Source organism: Halichoerus grypus, chromosome 9 (genome assembly GCF_964656455.1).
Source record: "Halichoerus grypus chromosome 9, mHalGry1.hap1.1, whole genome shotgun sequence".
Classification (NCBI taxonomy): domain Eukaryota; kingdom Metazoa; phylum Chordata; class Mammalia; order Carnivora; family Phocidae; genus Halichoerus; species Halichoerus grypus.
Genome location: NC_135720.1, coordinates 13,033,957 through 13,055,273, shown reverse-complemented (window position 1 = coordinate 13,055,273; position 21,317 = coordinate 13,033,957). Strand labels below are relative to the sequence as shown.

Below are 21,317 nucleotides of genomic sequence, written 5' to 3'. Positions count from 1 at the left end.
CTCAGGTCATGATCCCAGGGTCCTGGGATCGAGTCCCACATCGGGCTCCCTGCTCTGCGGGAAGCCTGCTTCTCCCTCTCCCACTCCCCCTGCTTGTGTTCCTGCTCTCGCTATGTCTCTCTCTGTCAAAAAAATAAATAAAATCTTTAAAAAAAAAAAAAAAACTAAAAGAAACATTTTAATGTACAGTTTTAAAAACTGATCAAAGCACAGTGAATTTAACGGTTCACTTTTAAAATACCAAAATAAGCTATTCTTAGTTTATACCTGATTTCCTAACTGTATACTGACCCTTCCCCCCAAAAAAAATCTAAAAGTAAAATAGACAAATTTTTTAACATATCAAGACAAAAAATATTTTTGAACTGAGAATGCTTGAAACAAGAAAAGGCATTTCTAAGTTCCTTTCCAGAACACGGAAATACAGAAATATAGCAAAACAAAAGAGTATTGACAATAAAGAAATCATTCCTCCCAGCTCTTACCTAAAACTCATATCCTTTTAATTGCCACCATTAGTTACTTGCTGTGGAAAACGTGATTGTTTAGAATCTTGTTTGACTATTTCCTTCCTGGAATCCACTGGCTTAGAGTACCCCTTTTGCTAAGAACTTTTTTTAAAAAACATTAAGGCAGTAGAAAAATTTCTATTTGTGGCTAAATAGATGGATGCACAAAAAGACTTATATTTACATAAAAGAAGATGACAGATGTTTCTTGGGAGTTTGTTGTATATTAACTCGATGTGTTGGAGGAGCACAAGTGTTAAGAAATTGATATACAAAACAAGAAGGTTCTTCCCACAAACGCGGTCTGAGAAAGGCAGCTACCAACCAGTCTTTGTTTAGACAGCAACTCTTCCATTACCCTTAATTACTTACCCCTGTACTTGTAAATTGAGGGTCCCTGCAGAACACACAGCGTTTCTATTAAACGTAATTACCTTTCCCTTCATCATCCTTGAGAGAAATGTCACTACCCAAAAATGCAGTTTCCCAAGGAAGTGAACTTCTAAAACAGGACGCATCTCTCGACACGCCAGTCCCTCCTTCCCAGATTCTCTGCATCTCATAAAGAAATACCCAGACACATTATTTACTGGCTTAAACTGGCCACCTCAGTAAGAAAGGGAGGTCTTCAGGTGCCACTCAGAACAAATCTTTAAATGTCATCTGCATCATCTTGTGGGAGAAGAGAGAAGTTAACTTGGAGGCCCAAAGAAATTCCACTTTGGTGTTTATTAACACCACCAGAGAATGCCAGAAAGAACCACCAGGGATTAATCGGTGGCTCAGCTCCAGCCTGACCCTCACTATGGCGGGGCTCCAAGTACTGCTGGGTAAAACTGGTGTGTAAAAAAGCCTTTCACACACCACCGACATACCAACGGCTTGCTAATCAATAGGATTTAGTTACCAACACAAATAAAAAGAGAAATAAAAGAGTTTTGTGAAGGCTTTTATCTTCTCTGGGGGCATCTGCTCTTCTTTTTCTCAGGCACTTGAGAAAGCCAAGGGGAGAAAGCTAAAATCAGAAAGAGGGTAGAAACAACTCCTCTCTTCATTTAAGTAAATAAAAGTCTTTTATTTCTATTGCCCAGGATCTGCCACAGTGGGGCACCTAGTAGGTATTCCACTGACACATTTTTATTAGTTATGTGAAGGTAATGAGGAACACTGAGAAATCTGGGAATAGGGCTTAAGTTAAATAGAAGGTCCTCTGATGTCTCAAGCGCCTGAAATATATATATATATAGCCTCATTCAATTAAGAGCCATTGTGATCACACTATAATCTAAACCAGCAGGCGATGGAGTGGGACAGGTAGTGTTCTATGCATTTATTCCATTTATTTAAACAGAAAAAAAAAAAAACAGGAAGTGGAGTTAGGGATATAAAATTTTATGTGAGATGTACTCTCAGCAAGGACGTTTTGCAAAATTTTCAGGATAGAACATGGATTAATGATAAACACAGGGATCATCATGATAATTACACAGCACATAAGAAATCCTACAGATATTTTTCATGTAGAAGTCTAAAAGCTGTGAGATTGGTCACAGTACTTTCAGGCCTTTCTCCCTGTGATGCTGATTCTCGCTGTAACATTTTCTTATAATGACTTCTATTCTTTCCTTTCTCAACTTAGTGGTTCCCTTGGAGGAATCTTATTACTTCTTCCTAAAATAGCCATTTTGATATATGTAGTTCTCCAAAATGCTTCCAAATAGTGAAGAAGAAAGCAAGAATGCTTTAACAAGAATTGATATGAACATATGCTTAAAATTCAAACACCTGACCAAAGTAATCTATTCCCAAAAAGATTAGATTTAGCAATTTTCTCTACTTACACACTCATTTCCTGTGCATTCTCAGCTGCAAAATAAAAGATCTTGATCTGTGGATGGCTGATCTTAAAAGCACTTGAAGGGGAAAAAACACAGACACATTAAAAATTAGAAATTAGTGTTGTTGTCAATGGGTTTGAAAGTAAATCAAATATATGTGTGGTAAATTCATCTGCTTTCTTTGTAAATTTACAAAAAATAATTTAGTTACATTAAATACCCATTGCCTAATCTCTACTTCATGTAGAGAGCAGAGAATTAATTTATCATGTTGAGACATCCAGAAAAGGACTGAGTCTTGGCTAGTGGATAGTTTCTATTTAAAACATATGGGCATATTCTTGTATTTTCATTTGCTCACTGCTTTGCTAGAAAGAGACAATAAATTAAAGTTTACGGTCTTAGAGGTGTCCGTTAAATACTCAGATCAATAAAGCAAAATATTTATTCAAATTCAGTCAAATACATACAAGAATGCTATGTGTAGGAAAATAATCAAGCATAGAACTTCCACAGTGTGACAACACATCAAAAATTATATCCAAGCCTCCCCCTATGAGTAGAGGAAAAATATATTTATTCTCAGTTTAATAGAAAAGTAGAAAACACTGAAAATTAGCAAACACTGAAATGTTTCCCCTTTATCATTAGACCAAAAGTCCTGCAGCACAGGCCAGCATTTTGGTAAATAACCAGTTTGGTCAAAACCACGAAAATCAACACAAGCTTATGTATCACTGGATACATGCAGCAACACTAGAGTGGCAGAGACTTAAAACTAATACCATTTATTCATTTTCTTAGAAAAACCTAGTCAATTGCCACTATTGGTAACATAGGTCAGTAGGGAAATAAATGTCTTTCTGATAAAACAGAAAAGGATGTCAGAGGTAGAAGAACAACAACAACAAGAAAAAGGTGAAGAGGGCACATCTTCCAACTGTGGCTGGATGCTATCACGGCAAGAGCAGGTGAATGGGAATACGGCTGGCTGACCAGCGAGGCTCTCCTGCGAGTTCTAGGCAAGCTCAGACTCTCTGGGCTACTCCCTTCTCAGTAAAATGGACACCATACGCTGATGACTTTTTTTGGTTCCTGTCTGTTCTCAAATCTTTTGGATTTAAATTATGTCAGGGTATAATCCCAAAGTCCAACATCTCTCGGAGAATTCTATTTCAAGGATAATAATGTTATAAACTAAGAAAAAGAAACTGGTTTTGCTATCGCATCTGCAGCTCTGGGGAGTCCTATTGAACTAGTCATCCTCTTCACCAAGAAAATATCTTGACATCTGATCTCCCAGCCACTCGTGGATGGGAGCTTGTTTTTCGTTCCATCTCAGACACGGTTGTCAAAAATATGCCATGCCAAGGCTCCACGGGGTTTTATAATCCATCTGTTCCACAAAATGAAATTCCAGAAAACAAGAGGTTAAAAGCTTACGCTGTTGTTTAGGATGCCAACCCATAAAGTTCAAAATTCTCAGACATTTGGGTGTTACCTTCACTAACTTCCAAGTTACCATATCACTCGAGAAACTAAAATTATGAAGGGATGTGATTCTGGCTCAGGGTTTTGTGGAAAACAACTTACTGCTTTTTCTTGCATTCAGATGCTCTCTCCACAGTGAAATCGGGCAGGTTGACAAATCCATCAGCCTTCTCTGCCTGAGAAAAATACATACAATAGATATGAATAAATGAGTCAATCCTAGCAGTAAGTTTATAGAGATCATATACATTGAATAGAGATCATATAATGAAATGAAAGAGAATCAAAAGATACCTCCCTGAATCAGCATAGGACTTATCCAGATACATATTTTATGAGAGACATTAATATTCTCCTGCTAAGTCCTCCAGAATCTTTCCATGAGAAGTAACATGACACAGCTTAGGGACGGCCAACTCTTTCCCTATCTCCAACCAGAGTGCAACCCCTACTCTTTCTTCAGAAAAATTAAAATGAAGCATTCAAACCTATGCCTGTCCCATCTTCCCTCTCCTATATGAGTTAATCTATCCACACTCTTCATTTGAAATACTTTTTTCTTATAAGGCTCAAAACTCAATTCTAAAGGGAACTTCCCTCTTTAAAAATGATGTATATATATATTTTTTTCATTCAACTCATCTATTTCTTGATGAACTGTTTACTCATCATTTCACCAATCTATCTCAAAAAGAACGTAAAGTACTTAAAGAACATAGACGGTGTAAATCAACTTTTTCTATAATGCACAATGCTTCCCGTGGATTCTTATCAGCATTTATAAAAGTATAGTTTTGAAAAACTGTTCGGCTCTGGCAAGTCTACTCCTAGATATATACCCAGAAGAAGCAAAAGCAGGTCCTCAAATAAATATATGACTGTGCATGTCCACAGAAATATTACTCACAATAGCCAAAAGGTAGAAACAGTCCCATCAACAGGGGAATAGATAAACAAATTGTAGCATATCCGTACAATGGAATATTCAGCCATAAAACCAAATGAAGTGCTGATACATGCTACAATGTGGATAAACCTCAATAGCATTAAGCAAAGTGAGAGAAGCCAGACACAAAACATTACACATTATACGATTCCATTTATGTGAACTACCCAGAATAGATAAATCCACAGAGACAAAACACAGATGAGTAGTTGCCAGGGGTTGGAGAAAGTGGGGACTAGGGAGAAACTGTTTAATGGGTATGGGTTTTCCTTTTGGTATGTTGAAAATGTTTGGAACTAGACAGAGGTGGTGCTTGCACAACATTGTGAGTGTACCAAATGCCACAAGATTGCTCACTTTAAAATGAATAATCTTGGGGTGCCCGGGTGGCTCAGTCAGTTGAGCATCCAACTCTTGATTTCGGCTCAGGTCATGATCTCAGGGTTGTGAGATCAAGCCCTGTGTCAGGCTCCATGCCCAGCATGCCCCTGCTTAAGATTACCTCTCTCCCTCTCCCTCTGCCCCTCCTTCCACTCCCTCTTTAAAAAAAAAAAAAAAAAAAAAGTGGATAATCTTATGTGAATTTCACCTCAATTAAAAAACATAACCTATGTCAGGCTAAAATATTTTTGGTATAAATTTCCATAATCGTGTTAGAAAGAAAACAACTTATATTCACCATTTGCTTCTATTTCCTCCCCTCATTCATTTCTATGCCCACTGTTCCACAGAAGCTGTAGTTACATGAACCCCAATGAGTTTCATGTTGCTAAGTCCCATCTACCTTTTTTGGTCCTCACTCGACTGAACTCTAGTTACTGATACTAAAGCTCAAGGCCTCCCTCTAGAAATACCTCATTTCTTGCTTTTTTGACATATTCCCACTGCTCCCTTTCTCCTCCAACTATTCCTTGTTTGCTTTCATGAGGTCCTCTTCTCTTGCCTGTTTCTTAAATGTCAGTGTTCCCCGGACTTCCAAACACAAACCTAATCTCTTCTCATTCCAATACTCTCTGTAGGGGACCATATGCACTACCATGGCTGCATGTATCACCACGTACACACATATTCAAAATCTATACCTCAAACTGGGATTTAATCCTGAGCGCCTGTCCCAGAGATCCAGCTGCCTAGCATATCTGTTCATATGAGTATTCCATAGGTTCCCTGTTACAGATTGATATTTGTTTCCGTGAACCCCAAATTCCTATTCTGAAGCCCTAAGCCCCAATGTAATGGTATTTGGAGGTGGGAACCTTTGGGAAGTAATTAGTTTTAAATGAAGTCATGAGGATGAATCCCCCATGATCAGATCAGTGCCCTTATAAAAAGAGGAAAAGACCAGAGCCCCCCAACTCTCTCTCTCCTCTAAGTAAGGTTATGGCAAAAAAGCAGCCATCTGCATTCCAGAAAGAAAGCCCTCACCAGACAGAGTTTGTCAGCACCTTGATCTTAGACTTCCCAGTCTCCAGAACCATGAGGAATCAATGACTGTTGTTTAAGCTACCAGTTGGAGATATTTTGTCATAGCTGTACAAACTAGACACTCCCAAAGAGTGACAAATCAACACCAAACTTATTATCTTATTCAACAAAATGCCTGCTCCTCTTTCTCCTGTGTTCTCTACTTCATTGAATGATACCACTTTCAATCCTGTTGTCAAGAAAGGAAATGTGGCAGACATCTTTGATTCTTCCATCCCCTTCTCAGCATGCATGTAAGTCATCACGGAGATGTATTGGCATTGCCTCTGTCCCGGGATTCCTTCCGTGCACCACCTCGCACCTCCTTCAGCTCACCACTGATTCTCACCTCACTTACTGTGAAGTCTGGCAAACTGCTCTCAATCTTCCTCTAATTTTGTCCTTTCTTCCAATTTGGTGTCCAAATCACAGTCACAGCAAATCGTGACTCCTTGAACACACTTCATGTCATTTCTCTCATTAAAATCCTGCACAGTTCCCAATGGCCCTTGGGCCAAGTCTGAGTGCCTCAGCAGAGCAGTAAGGCCCTTCATGATCAAGGCCTGCTTCATTACACAATTTCATTTCCTCCAATCCCCCTGGCCCCTCACTCAACCAAAAATAAACAAAAAATTCAAACAAAGAAAAAACTATGCTTCCATTTGAGCTGAATTAGAATTGACACCAAATTTATGGCATTATTATTCTGCAGACAATTTATTTTCAGAACAAAAAGCCCATCTTAGATGATAACAATATAAAGTCAATCAACAAAAACTGAAATATAAATCAATTATAAATCTTCATTCGGTGGAATTTTTTTCTGCACGACTGAAACGGCTGAGAGTCCTTCAACTAAGAACCAAAATGAATTTGAGTAAAAGATACCTTAGTTTTTCCTCAGTAAATCCTTCCTTCGTTAGCAAAGGCATTTTTTTACTGTACTGAAGACATTGAAGCTGCATTCAAATTCACAGATCACTGTGTCAAAAATTGCCTTTGCCTATTTGACTTGCAAAAATGCCTTAAAAATGACAATCACATTGGGAAAATCCTAAAGGAATGACAGTTTTCTCCTCTTCCTCCTCCTTCTTCTCCTCCTACCCCCTCACATCCCTTGTTCCTTGTTATATTAACCAAAATAACTTTTCTCAAATGTATCCTTCCTCCTCAATAGTTCCTAACTTTCTGAAAAGTTACTTGAAAGTTCTGCATCAGTACCTGCAATTTTTCCTCTGCATCCTAATGTAAAAAAATCTTGTTCTCTTGGGGCGCCTGGGTGACTCAATCAGTTAAGTGTCCAACTCTTGATTTCAGCTCAGGTCATGATCTAAGGGTTATCACATTGGGCTCCACACTCAGCTGGGAGTCTGCTTGGGATTCTCTCTCTCCCTCTCCCTCTGTCCCTCCCCCCCTCACTCTTGTGCTTCTCTCTCTCTCCTCTCTCTCTCAAATAAATAAATCTTAAAAAAAAAAATCTTGTTCTCTTGCCAGAGGTATCAAACCATCCTTTGGTTTGTCTTACCAAGTCTTGCCTTACCAAGTCTATCTTAAATTCCGAAGTGAGACAATGCTATTCCATTTCTGGTATGATGTTCAACAATCTTAAAGTTCCTTCCTCACATATGAATCCATCCACTTTCCCCAGCAACTTTGATTTTGTTCATCTCAGTGGGATCTAATCTTCAGTTGCTGTATTAAACAGCATTAAATACACACTTTTATCAAAACTCTTAGTGTTACCCATTCATTTATTCAACAAATATTTAATATGTACCTTCTTTGTGTCATGCACTGTGTCAGACATCTGGGGTGTATTAGTGGACAAACAGACAGAGATCTCTACCCTTGAGGGAAAACAGACAATAGCTCAACATATAAACACATTTATCAACATAAATTACATAGCCCATTGCAGGCAATAATTGCTATGGAAAAAAATAAAGTTGATCAGAGTAAAGGGGTTCTGACTATAAACAGGGCAGGTTGCCCTTCTGCTCTGAGATTTATAATGCCCTTCCAACTTCACTCCCCTAGATGTAGCTCCACAAATCAACTTAGGTGTGACCTCCAAAACTTTTCCCCTGCTCCTCTAAGCCTAGAATAAGTCTCCTCCTCTTTGTGCCCAGAGGCAGGCTTTCCTTCTATACTTCTCTTCCGTATTTAGTTATCTGACTATTTCTCTGTTTCTCCAAAAGCCTCTGAGCACTTTGAAGGAAATGATTTTGTCATTTATTGTTATATCATTAATACTTGGGACAATGTAGGCAGTCAATACATGTGAAATAAAGAAAGGAGTTTTATGAATGAATGAATGAATGACAGGAACATTGTCCTTTTCCTCTGACAATAAAGAAGGTGCTAAAATGAGATGCAGAAGCCACTTTGGAAAACTGTTTGGCAATTTTTAAAACACATTAACATATTATTACCATACAACCCTGCAATTCCACTCCCAGGTATCTACACGAGAAAAATGAAAGCTTATGCCCATGCAAAGATGTGCATGCAAATATTTGCAGCAGCATTATTCATAATAACCCAAAACTGGAAACAATTTAAATATCCATCAATGGGTAAATAAATAGTGTGGTCTACTCATACAATGGAATATTGTCTAGTGAACTATCGACACATGCTAAAAGATGGATGAACCTTGAAAACATGATGCTGAGTGAAAGCCAGAAATAAGAAACCACATATTACTGTACGATTCCTTTATGTGAAATGTAAAGAAAAGGCAAGTCTCTAAAGACAGAAAGTAAAATAGTGGGGTTGACTAGAGTCAGGTTTGGAAACGAAGATTAACTGTAAATAAGCATGAAGGATTTTATTGATGTCATGAAAATTATTTAAACCTGATTCATTATAATGGCTTCATCACTCAGTAAATTTACCCAAAACTATTGAACTGTAAATTTTAATAGGGTGAATCTTACCATACGTCAAATATATTTCAATAAAATTGTTTTTAAAAATATAAGATGCAGGAGTGCCTGGGTGGCTCAGTCATTAAGCGTCTGCCTTTGGCTCAGGTCATGAACCCAGGGTCCTGGGATCAAGCCCTGCATAGGGCTCCCTGCTCCGCGGGAAGCCTGCTTCTCCCTCTCCCACTCCCCCTGCTTGTGTTCCCTCTCTCACTGTCTCTCTCTCTGTCAAATAAATAAAATCTTTTTAAAAAATAAATAAATAAATAAAAATATAAGATGCAAGGAAAGTTTGGGGACTAGAAATCCATAATGAACTCCCTCCTCTTTGGCTATCAGTAAGACTTGAAAGAAGGTAAAATATGAGGACTCAGATGCTCCTATTGGTGACTCAATGTGATTTGTTCAAACTTTAGACAAAATTGTTTTAATATTTCCCATATTCTATGGCTTAAGCTAAATTATGGCTTCAGTTTTGGACTATAGGAATTTTAGAGACAAAGATATTTTATATAGAATTTGCCACACTTCGGGCATATTTTTGAAAATTAATTAAAATGGGACACCAAATTTTAATATTTAAATGCAAACATCAGTATCCATTGCCATCGATAATGTTTGGCTCTTTCATACTACAAATACCTTTCAAAATAGACAAAATTACTTCATATCTACATATATCAGAAAGGTAGAAGGACAGACCTAGAAAAATAAGAGTGATATATATATTCCAGAGTAAGTAGGTTAAAGAAGACCAAACCAGAAACAAAGGAAGTGTGATATAGGAAACTGTTATACATTTCATGGCTAAAAATAAAAAGTATAATTATCTCTCTATTCTCAATAGAATCATACTTCTCTGATTCTAAGAAACCTGATTTTTTTACACTTCAATAATTCTGAAATCAGGAGGCACCTTAGAATCTATAAGTATTTTTAGTGCTTCACTTCCCCCCAAAACCTGATATTAAATAAACTGTAGGTCTTTAAATGAATAGAATCTTAAATTGGAGGAAAAAAAATAGTTTAGAAAACAAAATGTATGTTTCTTTGTAAGATGTTTTTGTGTTTACATGTGAATATGGATTTAACATTCTTGCAATGACTTGAAATAAACGTAAGTGAGGTTATCCAGTGAATATCAGAATCAGGAGAAGCTGCAAAACTCCATTTTCTCCAAATAAACCCATGGGTTGCTCAGTTCTGCCCTCAAACCCCCAGCATGCTGGAAACAGGCAAAATCTAAGCTCTAAGCAGAGCCATCCTTTCTCATGTCATCTTGAACAGTTGTTACTAAGTCCTCACAGTACACACAGACTTGTGACCACTAATAAAATCTGAATTACAGTCTCTAAAATACAAACCAATATGGAAGAAAAGAAAAGAGAACCTACAATCGTGAAAGCTCCAGTTCTAAAGAGAAACAGACATTTTCATACATGGCTGGTGGTGGTGCAGAATGGAACCCAATGGAAGAAAACTGGGCAGTAACTGGCAAAACTGCATTTACCCTCTGACCCAGAAATTCAACTTCTAGGATCTGTCCTAAATATAAATATGTGTAGTAACATGTGCATGGCAACATTATTTGCAAGAACAAAAGAATCAAATGTGTATCATCAGGAGACTGTTGATTACACTGCAGCATCCACATGCAATGAATAACATAATATACATATAGAGTAACCTCCCAGACAGAGTAAGAGAAAAAGTAAGATACAGGATGGTAGATATAGTATGCAAATTTTATGTACAAAAAGAGATAGTATATGCCTCCGCAAACATACTTGCCTATATCTGTAGAAGGAAACCATGCAGGAAATGCAAACATAAAAGGAGGGAAAAGAGAGGGTAGAGAAATAGAAATGAGAGCAAGACTTATCTGGTCGTCATTTGTTACAGTTTTGACTTTGGAATTAGGTAGATGATTTTTATTTTAAAAAAAAACTAAAAAAATGAAGGAATTCCCAAAATTAAAAACAAACAGAAACAAATGAACCTAACTGAATCTAAACATGGTGATGTCACCCCACACAAATTATAACGACTACTCCAAGAGACCTTAGAGCCCAGAATTTTGACTATACATAGTGGTTGGAACATAGGCTAGGGACTTTTAGTAGCAACATTGGTATTTTTTAAGATAGTTTTAAGTAGTTTCTTCTGACATTCCCCCCACACACATAAAAGAATTGCATGGAACCCCAAAGCTCCCTCATTCTCTGCTTGCGCTAGAGGCCACCACGCTGCTCTGTTCCGATAAGCAGCTCATCTTCCTCTTCCTTTCAGAAAAGGAAACGCATGCACATTCTGCAAGTATTACCTGGACCTGCAGGCAGAGAGCTGAGCTTATCAGCACTGGGCTGTGACAAGCACTGCAAGGGAAGCAAGAAAAAATGATGTTTGCCTTTGTATTGTCTTCCTCTCTTCTAGATATGGCAAGTAGGGCTGGCAGTGATGAAGCCTGAAATCCTGTTAAGGAACATGACAAACTTGAGAAACATCTAATAATAGCTAACACTTACTGAGTGCTAACCATAGGCCATCGAGGTACTACCTTCTTAGCCAGTGGAGGGAAATTAATCACATCTGAGTGTCAGAATTCATGAAACTGATCGGTTTTTAATCTCGTCACCAAACTAGGTAGGCAACATAAAATGGGAATGTTATGGGGTTACTGTTAAAGAAACAGAACTCAGACCAGAACCGGTTAACTAATCCGGAACCGGTTAACTAATTCTAAATATGAGATGGAACGGTCTCAACCAGGAGCTAAAATAGAAGAGAATCTACACTCGATGGATGCACAGAAGAAGAATCCCAGATTTGGAATCGGAATATTTCAATGCAAGCCCCTGACTGTGTGATCTCAAGCAGAGCATGTAACCTCTCGGGTCAGGGTCCACACAATGAAAAGGCAGATAAAACCAGATCGAGGCTAACTAGAGTTAACACGGAGGCAGGTCATGCTGTAAAACTGTTCAAGTTATTTTAAAAATTAAGATTTTATTGACATTAATTCCCAGGCATCAATGATAAGAATGGGGAAAAGGAATAGAAAAGACAAAGAATGATCCGGAAAGAGAAAGATGAAGTAAAATAAGTTTTTATTCTGTCCATTGTCAGCTGAGCCCTCTGAGTAACTGTCTCTATATCTTAGTTCTCCCTTGTCTTCTTTGCATCAGATTAATCGTTGTAAAAAATATTTTAGGGGCATCTGGGTGGCTCAGTCAGTTAAGCACCCGACTCTTGATTTCAGCTCAGGTCATGATCTCAGGGTCCTGGGATTGAGGCCTGCTACAGACTCCATAGCACAGATCTGCTTGGGATTCTCTCTCTCCCTCTGCTCCTGGCCCCACTCATGCTATAAATAAATAAATAAATAAATAAATAAATAAATAAATAAATAAAATCTTTTAAAAAATATTTTAAATTCTTTGGATAACCATAATGCTAGCAAGCTCCCTATATCGTTCATATATTACCTAGGTTATGTTTTTGTTAAAATCTCATTGCATTTGAGTTTATGTAACATTACCTTATGAATACAATGAGATTTTAATGCAAAGAGACTCTTCTTATAAATGCCTAGAAATAGATATTCCACATAGAAAATATTAGGTAGATGTGTTTAAGAAACACTGAGACTCAATTTCCTACAAAACCTACACATTCCCAGGCTGAATTATAAAAAATGGACTGTAACTTTGCAGGTGATCATCGTGATGGTTCGGAGGATGCTCTAAGGAGGAGAGAAAACCATCTGAAGGAAGCAAACCACAGAGCACTTGTAGCAGATGCTGCGGGTGAGCCAGCCACGTGCCCCCCTCCTCACCGCCAGGCCAGGCTGGCCAGACTCCCCACCAACAGCACCTGCACCTCTCTGTGGGAGGGCTTCTCCGGCTGCCAGATTCCACCTCTCAGGATGAGCCCTCCAGCCATGACTGATGGGACTCGGTGTTTAAATAGCCCCATCTCCTGGCCCCTTGGGGAGAAAACTCGGAGGTGCGTGTTTTCTAAAGGCTTTCAGAGTTCCCCAGCAGAACTGGGCTTCCGTTCCCCAGTCCTAATTTGCCCCCAAAGGAGAGTTTTACCAGCTAACTTTCCACCCTGTCCCACTTCCCTATTCCCTTTCCAAGTATTTCTGGTATCACTTCCCAAATACACTGCTTGTACCCAAATCCTCATCCCAGGGTCTGCTTCTGGGAAATCTATAACAGGATGCCATTTCTCTCGCAGAAATGTTTCTACTCATGGTTCCATCTGCTTGGCATCATAATCCCTCTTCATTATTTCCTCCTAAGTACCACCCAAGGCTATGACTACCTCACTATCATATTAGGTCACATTTCAGTGGTGAACAAGAATTGACTGGCATCCTATTCTATGATTTGTAAATCAGGTCGCCTAGTTAGCATTCTTACTATATTCTTCCATTCTCTTTTTACGGAATGACATTTTAAATGAAATTAAGTTACTAGTGAACTTTCTGGTAGTCTGACATATGAAAATAGTTATTGCCTTCTGAAATATCATTTTAAAAACAATTAAGACGGAAACCTCACCATATAAAAGAGTCTTGTGTTACTGTTCTCTGTAATATAAAATCCTGAGCACACAAGGCCCTTCATGATCTGGCTCTGTCCACATCCTCTCTCACCTTTCAGAAGCTTTAAAACCCTAGAAATAACTTTCACCTACATAGGATTGGTGTCTTCAGCAGGAAAGAAAGAGAGAGAGAGGAAGGGAGGAAGGAAAGAAGAAAGAAAGAGGAAGGAAGGAAGGAAGGAAGGAAGGAAGGAAGGAAGGAAGGAAGGAAAGAAGAGAAAGCACCACATAGGAAGAAAAGTTTTTAAATGAATATGAAAAAATTTGATGAAATCTCACTATTACAGAATAATTGCATATCCTGCTATCTAATAAACGTTATCTACCATCCATGGTTAGAGCAAGAGTGAGGGAAGAGTAAATAAAGGAATACCATTCAGGAAAATTAAAAATCTGGTGCATTCTCTTTCAAAATTAGAAATTTAGGAGAAATAAAAAAATAAGGTTGGTTCTTTTAAAATCACAGTCAGTATAATACATAATCTTGTCTTCATACAATGTATATTAAATCTTCCAATACTTCACGAACTTTCAAATATCTTCAAACTGTTTTCATGAGTTTCATAAGGGCCATTAAGCTATGACTCAACCCCAACAAAAATGGGAAAAGACATTTCTCCAAAGAGGAAGTACAAATGGCCAAAAAGCACATGAAAACATGGTCAAGGTTAACAATCATTAGGGAAATGCAAATCAAAACTACAGTGAGATAATACTTAACATCATTAGAATGGCTACTATCAAAAAAATTTTTTAAAAAACAGAGGGCACCTGAGTGACTCAGTCAGTTAAGCATCCAACTCTTGATTTCGGTTCAGGTCATAATCTCAGGATTGTGAGATCAGACTCCGCGCTCAGTGCAGAGTCTGCTTGAGATTCTCTCCCTCTCCCTTTGCCCTTCCCCCTCACATGCTCTCTCTCAAATAAATAAATAAATCTTTAAAAAATAAATAAAATTAAAATTTTTTAAAATTTAAATAACAGAAAATAACAATTGTTGTTGAGGATGTGGAGAAATTGGAACCCTTGTACACTATTGGAGGGGTATGTAAAAACAGTGCAGCCTCTATGTCAAACAGTACGTCAGTTCCTCAAAAAATTAAAAATAGAACTATCATATGACCCAGCAATCCCACTCCTGGGAACATAACAAAAAAAATTGAAAGCAAGATTTCAAAGAGATATTTGTACACTAATGTCCATGACAGCCGAAAGGTGGACACAACCCAAAGTGTCTATCAACAGACATGAATGGATAAACAAAACGTGGTATGCACATACAATGGAATTCCAGCCTTAAAAAGAAAGGAAAATCTGAGCCATGCCACAAATGCATGAACCTTGCAGACATTACGCTGAGTGAAACAAACCAGTCACAGGAGAGCAAACCCTGTGTGACTCCACTCATAGAAGCTACTGGAGTAGTCAAATTCACGGAGCAGGTAGAATGGTGGTTGTCAGAAATGGAGGAAAGGAGAGAAGAGGAGTTACTCTTTACTGAGTACAGAGTTTTAGTTTTGTAAAATGAAGAGAGTTCTGGAGACAGTCATATAATAATGTGAATATACTTCTTGCCACTGAATTATATCCTCAAAAACGATTAATGGGAAATTTCCTGTTATGTGTATTTCACTACAAGTCTTCAAAAACAAAAAAAATAAATTTAAAACATTTTTTAAAGATACTACTGCAAAACTCATTATTTGTCAGTAAACGAAAATGAATTTACCACAATAATTTTCAAAAGACAAAGTATGAAAATCCTGGTTAATGTGTTGTTAATGAGCACCATCTCTTTCACAAGTGAGAGCCATCTATTCACATATGTGTGAAACAAAAAAGGAAGAAGGCGCAGAGAGAGCAGGTGGTTTGCTTCAAGTGTTAACTAGCTGCAGCATCAGGGTAGAACCTGTCTTCCTGATTCCACGTCCAGGGACATCTTCGACAATAGCATGTTATTTCCGTGTGTCTTTTTTGAAGACATTGTTTCAAACATGTTCTCCTAAATTCTGACTCCTTTAAAAAATATTCAATGTTTTAGGGGCGCCTGGGTGGCTCAGTCGGTTAAGTGTCTGCCTTCGGCTCAGGTCATGAGCCCAGGGTCCTGGGATCGAGCCCCGCATCGGGCTCCCCGCTCAGCGGGGGTCTGCTTCTCCCTCTCCCTCTGCCCCTCCCCCCTACTCCTGCATGCACGCGCTCTCTCTCTCTCTCTCTCTCCCTTGGGTGTGCGCTCTCTCTCTCAAATAAATAAATAAAATCTTTAAAAAATATATTCATTTTTTGTTTTAATTTCCACTGCATAGTTTCCTTTTGAAATGTTCCTGAAACGCGCTCTAAGGGGGGCCAAACACAGCAGCACAATGACTGATGAGTTCATCAGTGAGCTTTTCTGTAGAAGCAGCTGGGTTCTTGGCCCTTCAAAGAGCTTGCTCCAGAGGGATGATCAATCTGCAAATAATGACTTCTCAGGAAAATCCTCAGCTGTAACCAAAAGTTCAGCTCATCCCATGGGCCTCGTGTCATTCTATTGCTTGGGAAATGTGCACACAAGCCTCACCACACAATCATGTATTACCTGAATTCTTCCTCCAGGTTAGGAGCTACCGAGCTGAAGAATCCTCCAGGGCCTTCTAGTTCACTCCTCTGTTTTATAGCTTAAATCAACTTTTGCACAGGGTTAGTAGGGGCATTTTTTAGAATCTCCAGCACAGGATAGGCCATTCTTGCCAAAAGAAACCATTTCCGGTGTCTAAAAACCTTTAGTCCAATTCTTTTACAACCCCAAATCACGGTATTATGCAAGCACATTTCACCTAAGCATATATAAAATTGTCTTTCTTTGTGTATTCCTTTGATTTTTTTGTTGTTGTTGTTTTCAGGTGCATTTGATCTTCTCAAAGTTGCTCTGAATTACGTAAAGATCGTTCTTGTTCTAAGTGTACTTGTAAGAAAATGGATCCATAGAGAGTTACATCACTGACCTCGGGGTACCCCACTTTGTAAGAAACTGCAAGACTAAAATCCAGGTGATGTTTCTCCCTTATACCATGCTGGTGAAATCCAACTTCCTGCTGCTTGCTTAAAAGAATTTATAAGTTATATACACAGACACATACATACATGTATGTATACACACATATCAATATATTTATACAGATATTAATATTTATACACATACTAATGGCTATATAAACATACATATATTTATACATATAAGTTAAAAATATGTATCACTTTATTTTTAAGTTAGTATATGTGTGCTTATGTATTCTATCACTTGTTGGTTATTTTAAGAAGTTTTAGAATAAAAGGCATTTCTGATTTTAAATTCTATGGATTGATAAACTATGTTATAACTATATGTATTACAGCTACTAGAAATGATGTAGATGTATATGTGTTGACATGAAAATATACTGATAATATATTGCTTAGGGAGAAAATCAAGTTACAATATTACACATAATATCATTTTATTTTTGGAAAACATAGAAAAAAATTGGAAACATATACACCAAAATGCTTACAGTGAACACCTCAAGGTGGTAAGATTGTGATTCATTTAAATAAATAAATGATCTGGGCTCCTGGGTGGCTCAGTCGTTAAGTGTCTGCCTTCGGCTCAAGTCATGATCCCAGGGTCCTGGGATTGAGCCCTGCGTAGGGCTCCCTGCTCAGCGGGAAGCCTGCTTCTCCCTCTCCCACTCCCCCTGCTTGTGTTCCTGCTCTCGCTATCTCTCTGTCAAATAAATAAATAAAATCTTTAAAAAAAAAAAGAATAAATTAAAATAAATAAATAAATAAATAAGTAAATGGTCTTCATTCATTTCTTTCTGTTTGCCTCCTTAGCTGTCTTCTTTTTTTTATTTTGCTTAATTTTATTTTCTAATTTTTCTAAATGAACACATATTATTTTATAAAATTTTTAAGCATTTTCAAAATTAACTTAAATTTCCAACAAGCAAGAAGATGGATTGTACCAAAAACAGATAAAGTAAAACAGAGAGAAGTCGTGGAGACACCCGCAAAAGCATGTGAGGAAGGACAGTGCCGCATCCCCTGCATGAGCACATCAGTCAGTGCTGTGAGCTTAAAGGATGGTCCTCTCTTACTACCCAACCTACATCATTAACTCTGGTATCCTCTTCCAAATCGGCAGTGCCCAAGCATATCACTGCCTCCTGAGAACAAGACAAAAGAAACAAAGGATTTCATAGTCTTGGTGTTTCACAATTGATTAGGTAAAGTTTGGAAAGATTTTAAAGGAGAATCATACTGGCAACACAAGCCATTGTTCCCACATCATATGAGTTGAGCAACAATAAGTTATTAAAAACAGCCTGCCCCAAGTAGAGACTGAGCTGATCATAAAGCTTTAGTGGGAGACCATTATTCTAGAAATCCATTCTGGGACCTACCAAGGAAAATAAATGTTAGGACACAGCGACAGATAGCATCAGAGACAATAAATAAATTAAACCAAAGTCCCCTTTAAAGATCTTTCCCACATACCTGAAATTTTAACAAGGGAAGTAACAGAATTCAAAAAGTCCTCAATTATTCTTACATTCAGATTTTCGAGTCGTACGCTAGACAATCCTTTTCAGCCATGAGTCGTCACCTTGGGGTAAACTGCTCACTTACAGCTGCTAAAACATCCTATTTTGCCCTGTGTAGACTGTCAGTATTACACCTTCCAATTTCCCCTTTCCAGTACAAACTCTAGGAACATAGGTTGGCAGAGAGTTTATCAATTTTACACAATTAGACTGAATTGCCTTCTCTGAAGAAACATTTTTAAATATTGGAATTTTGTTCAGGATACACTCAGAAGTTGGTTGTTGATTAACACAATAAATGAAGTTCAAATAAATTAGACGCCCATTATTAATAAAGCATCTCATTTGGGTATAATTGGGGGAACACATAAGGTGTTCAATAATGCTTTGATTAATTGATTTATATAACTAATTGATGATTAAGCAATATAATAAGTAATTCATTCAAACAATATTGGTGCCCACTCTGTACCTACTAGCTCTAAGCTCTAGTGACACAGTTTAAACCAGACATGTAAAGAATATACCCTCAGGTGTTTACACTGTAGTGGATAAAAGATGAAAAAAAGAATATAAGCAGCTCTGATTGAAGTATTCATAAATTCCTCAGAAATTTTTTCCAATCTACGGTAAACCCATGCAGACATTTTTCCAAAATCTATGCTAATAGGTGACGCTAATGAAAGGTGCAGAAGACTTAAGTGTCTTTTTCCAAGGAAAAATGAATTCATTCTTTATTTTTCTTATCTGAAAGAAAGACACTTTATATTCACTGAAACTTTCAGAGGAGTTGCCTCACAAAAAGAGAAATTCTGGCTTTCAAGTATCATTTTCTGCAAAAGTAAATTCTGCCTAATCTAAAAACCAATTAGATCGTTGCTGTAGAGATTCTCATAAAACTGATTCCAAGAAAAAAATCCCTTCCTCTGAAATTCACATGAAACACAAATGCAGCTAAAGACCAAAACATGATACAGACCCAATTGCTTGAACTCAGACAGTGAGGGAGGAAACAGGTCACAGCTGGGCACGCAGACAGGATTCTCAAAAACGGAAAAGTCTGCATAATATGCATTAAACCAGATATTAACCTCAAACCTCATCAGTTCAAATGAAATAAAGAGTTGGTCGATTCACCTTTTTTATGTGAGGCCCAGGGGCCCCGAGCCTCCCTTGAATTGTTGATGCAATAGAACAAATGAAATCAATGAACAGTTACTTAACTAGGCAACGATGCAGGTTTCTAGTAATTTTATACAAAGATAGAATGTACAAAACTAAAAGAAACAGTAAAAGACCAAAACAGTAAAAGACAATGAGTCTAAAGGAAATTCACATTTTTAACCATATTCTTCCTCCCTCAGTTTTCATATTATTTTCTCAATCTCCCAGGCTCCAAAACTTGGAATCATTCTTATTTTAGCCTCAAATGTTTTGTGTCTTATACCCAAGCACTCGATAGACTTTGCCATTTCTTACTGTTAAACATGTCCCACATTCTCACTGTGTCTACTACAGGCCAGGAGTTCCTGTCTCAGTGTCTGCATTTTGTCATATCTACTAACTGACCTTCTGGAAGCTCCTTTATTCTCCATACATCCCACTTATCACTGCTAGGTTAATATTTTCACTTGCTAATTTCATTAGATCATTTTCAGACTCAAGAACCGACAGTGGCTCCCCACTACCCACTGGACCAAATCCGCATTCCTGAACAGTGCCTTTGATGCCCCCATGTACCGGCCCTGGCTCACCTCTCAGTGGGGACACCAAGCAGCCCAGGGAAAAGAGCCTGGCCTTGGTATTGGCAGATCTTGTTTTTTAATCCCAGCTCTGCCATTTACTCTTTACTCGACTTCGAGCAAGTTACTTCAATTCCCTAAGCTTCAGTAAACTCCCTTGAAAAATGGGAATAATAATATCTCTCTTGCTAGGTTATGGGAATTCAATATAATGCCCAACACAGTGGGTTGGCACAGCTCATTTATATTTTCATTCCTTTGTTCACATAGTCCCCTAATTGGAATGCCCAACCCCCCACCCTACTTCCCTGGGGAAAAAAAAAAAAATCTGTCTTCCAAGGCAGGTCTTAAGAGAACCTTCTCCCTGAAAATTTTCTATATTCACTGCAATGCATAGAAATAATGTTTTCTGATTGGTGAAAACTGTGTTTACCTCAGAAAGGAAATCTTTGACCAAGGAAATCATACAGCTTTGGAAAATGATTTTTTTTCTTTAAAAAAAAAAAAGGAAAAATATACCTTCTAGATAGGAAAAAAGAGAGAGAGTGAAAAACTTCCAGAGATTAAAAAAAAAAAAAAAATCACTGTGGCAGAACTCCCTCACATTTGGCCCAAACTATTTCCCCTTACCCTAGAATTTACAGAATTCATCTGTACTGCTCAATCTCAGAGCCATTTTTTTCATCAATCTTTCTTTGATTATGTCATTTACACAGCTCTTTCTCCTCTACCAGTCTAGAAGCTCTTAACAGAGAGAAGAAATGTAGTCTCTTATTTTTTATTCCTATAATAGCATCTACAACTGTTAGTCCAAATTATTTTTAAGATCTCAATAATACTGGTAGAAGGATAAGTAAGTGGGTGGATAGGTGGATGAGTAGGTGGATGGATGATAAACTTTTCATGTTGGGTTCACTTAAAAAGAAAATTTTTTAGGGAGCCTGGGTGGCTCAGTCATTAAGCACCTGCCTTCGGCTCAGGTCATGATCCCAGGGTCCTGGGATCAAGCCCCGTGTCACACTGGGCTCCCTGCTCGGTGGGAAGCCTGCTTCTCCCTCTCCCACTCCCCCTGCTGTGTTCCCTCTCTTGCTGTGTCTCTCTCTGTCAAATAAATAAATAAAATCTTCAAAAAAAAGAAAAAATTTTAAATCAATTCTCTGTAACTAATATTAAACTGTGCTTTGTTAATTAAAGCCTAAATTGTTTAGGCAATGCCTCCAAGTTGTATACCAG

At 37.9% G+C, this 21,317-nt stretch overlaps 1 protein-coding gene across 6 annotated transcripts in view; it reads right to left on the bottom strand.

Annotated features, from left to right (window-relative positions):
- The window catches only part of IPCEF1 (interaction protein for cytohesin exchange factors 1), a 172,636-nt gene that overhangs the window by 47,379 nt on the left and 103,940 nt on the right, over positions 1-21,317 (bottom strand). For all 6 annotated transcript variants that reach the window (XM_078054554.1, XM_036100227.2, XM_036100229.2 and 3 more), the window contains 2 exons: positions 3,941-4,014; positions 2,351-2,422 (listed from right to left, as the gene is read on the bottom strand). In XM_078054554.1, coding sequence (XP_077910680.1) covers positions 2,351-2,422; positions 3,941-4,014 — 146 coding nt within the window. The remainder of the gene's footprint in view (positions 1-2,350; positions 2,423-3,940; positions 4,015-21,317) is intronic.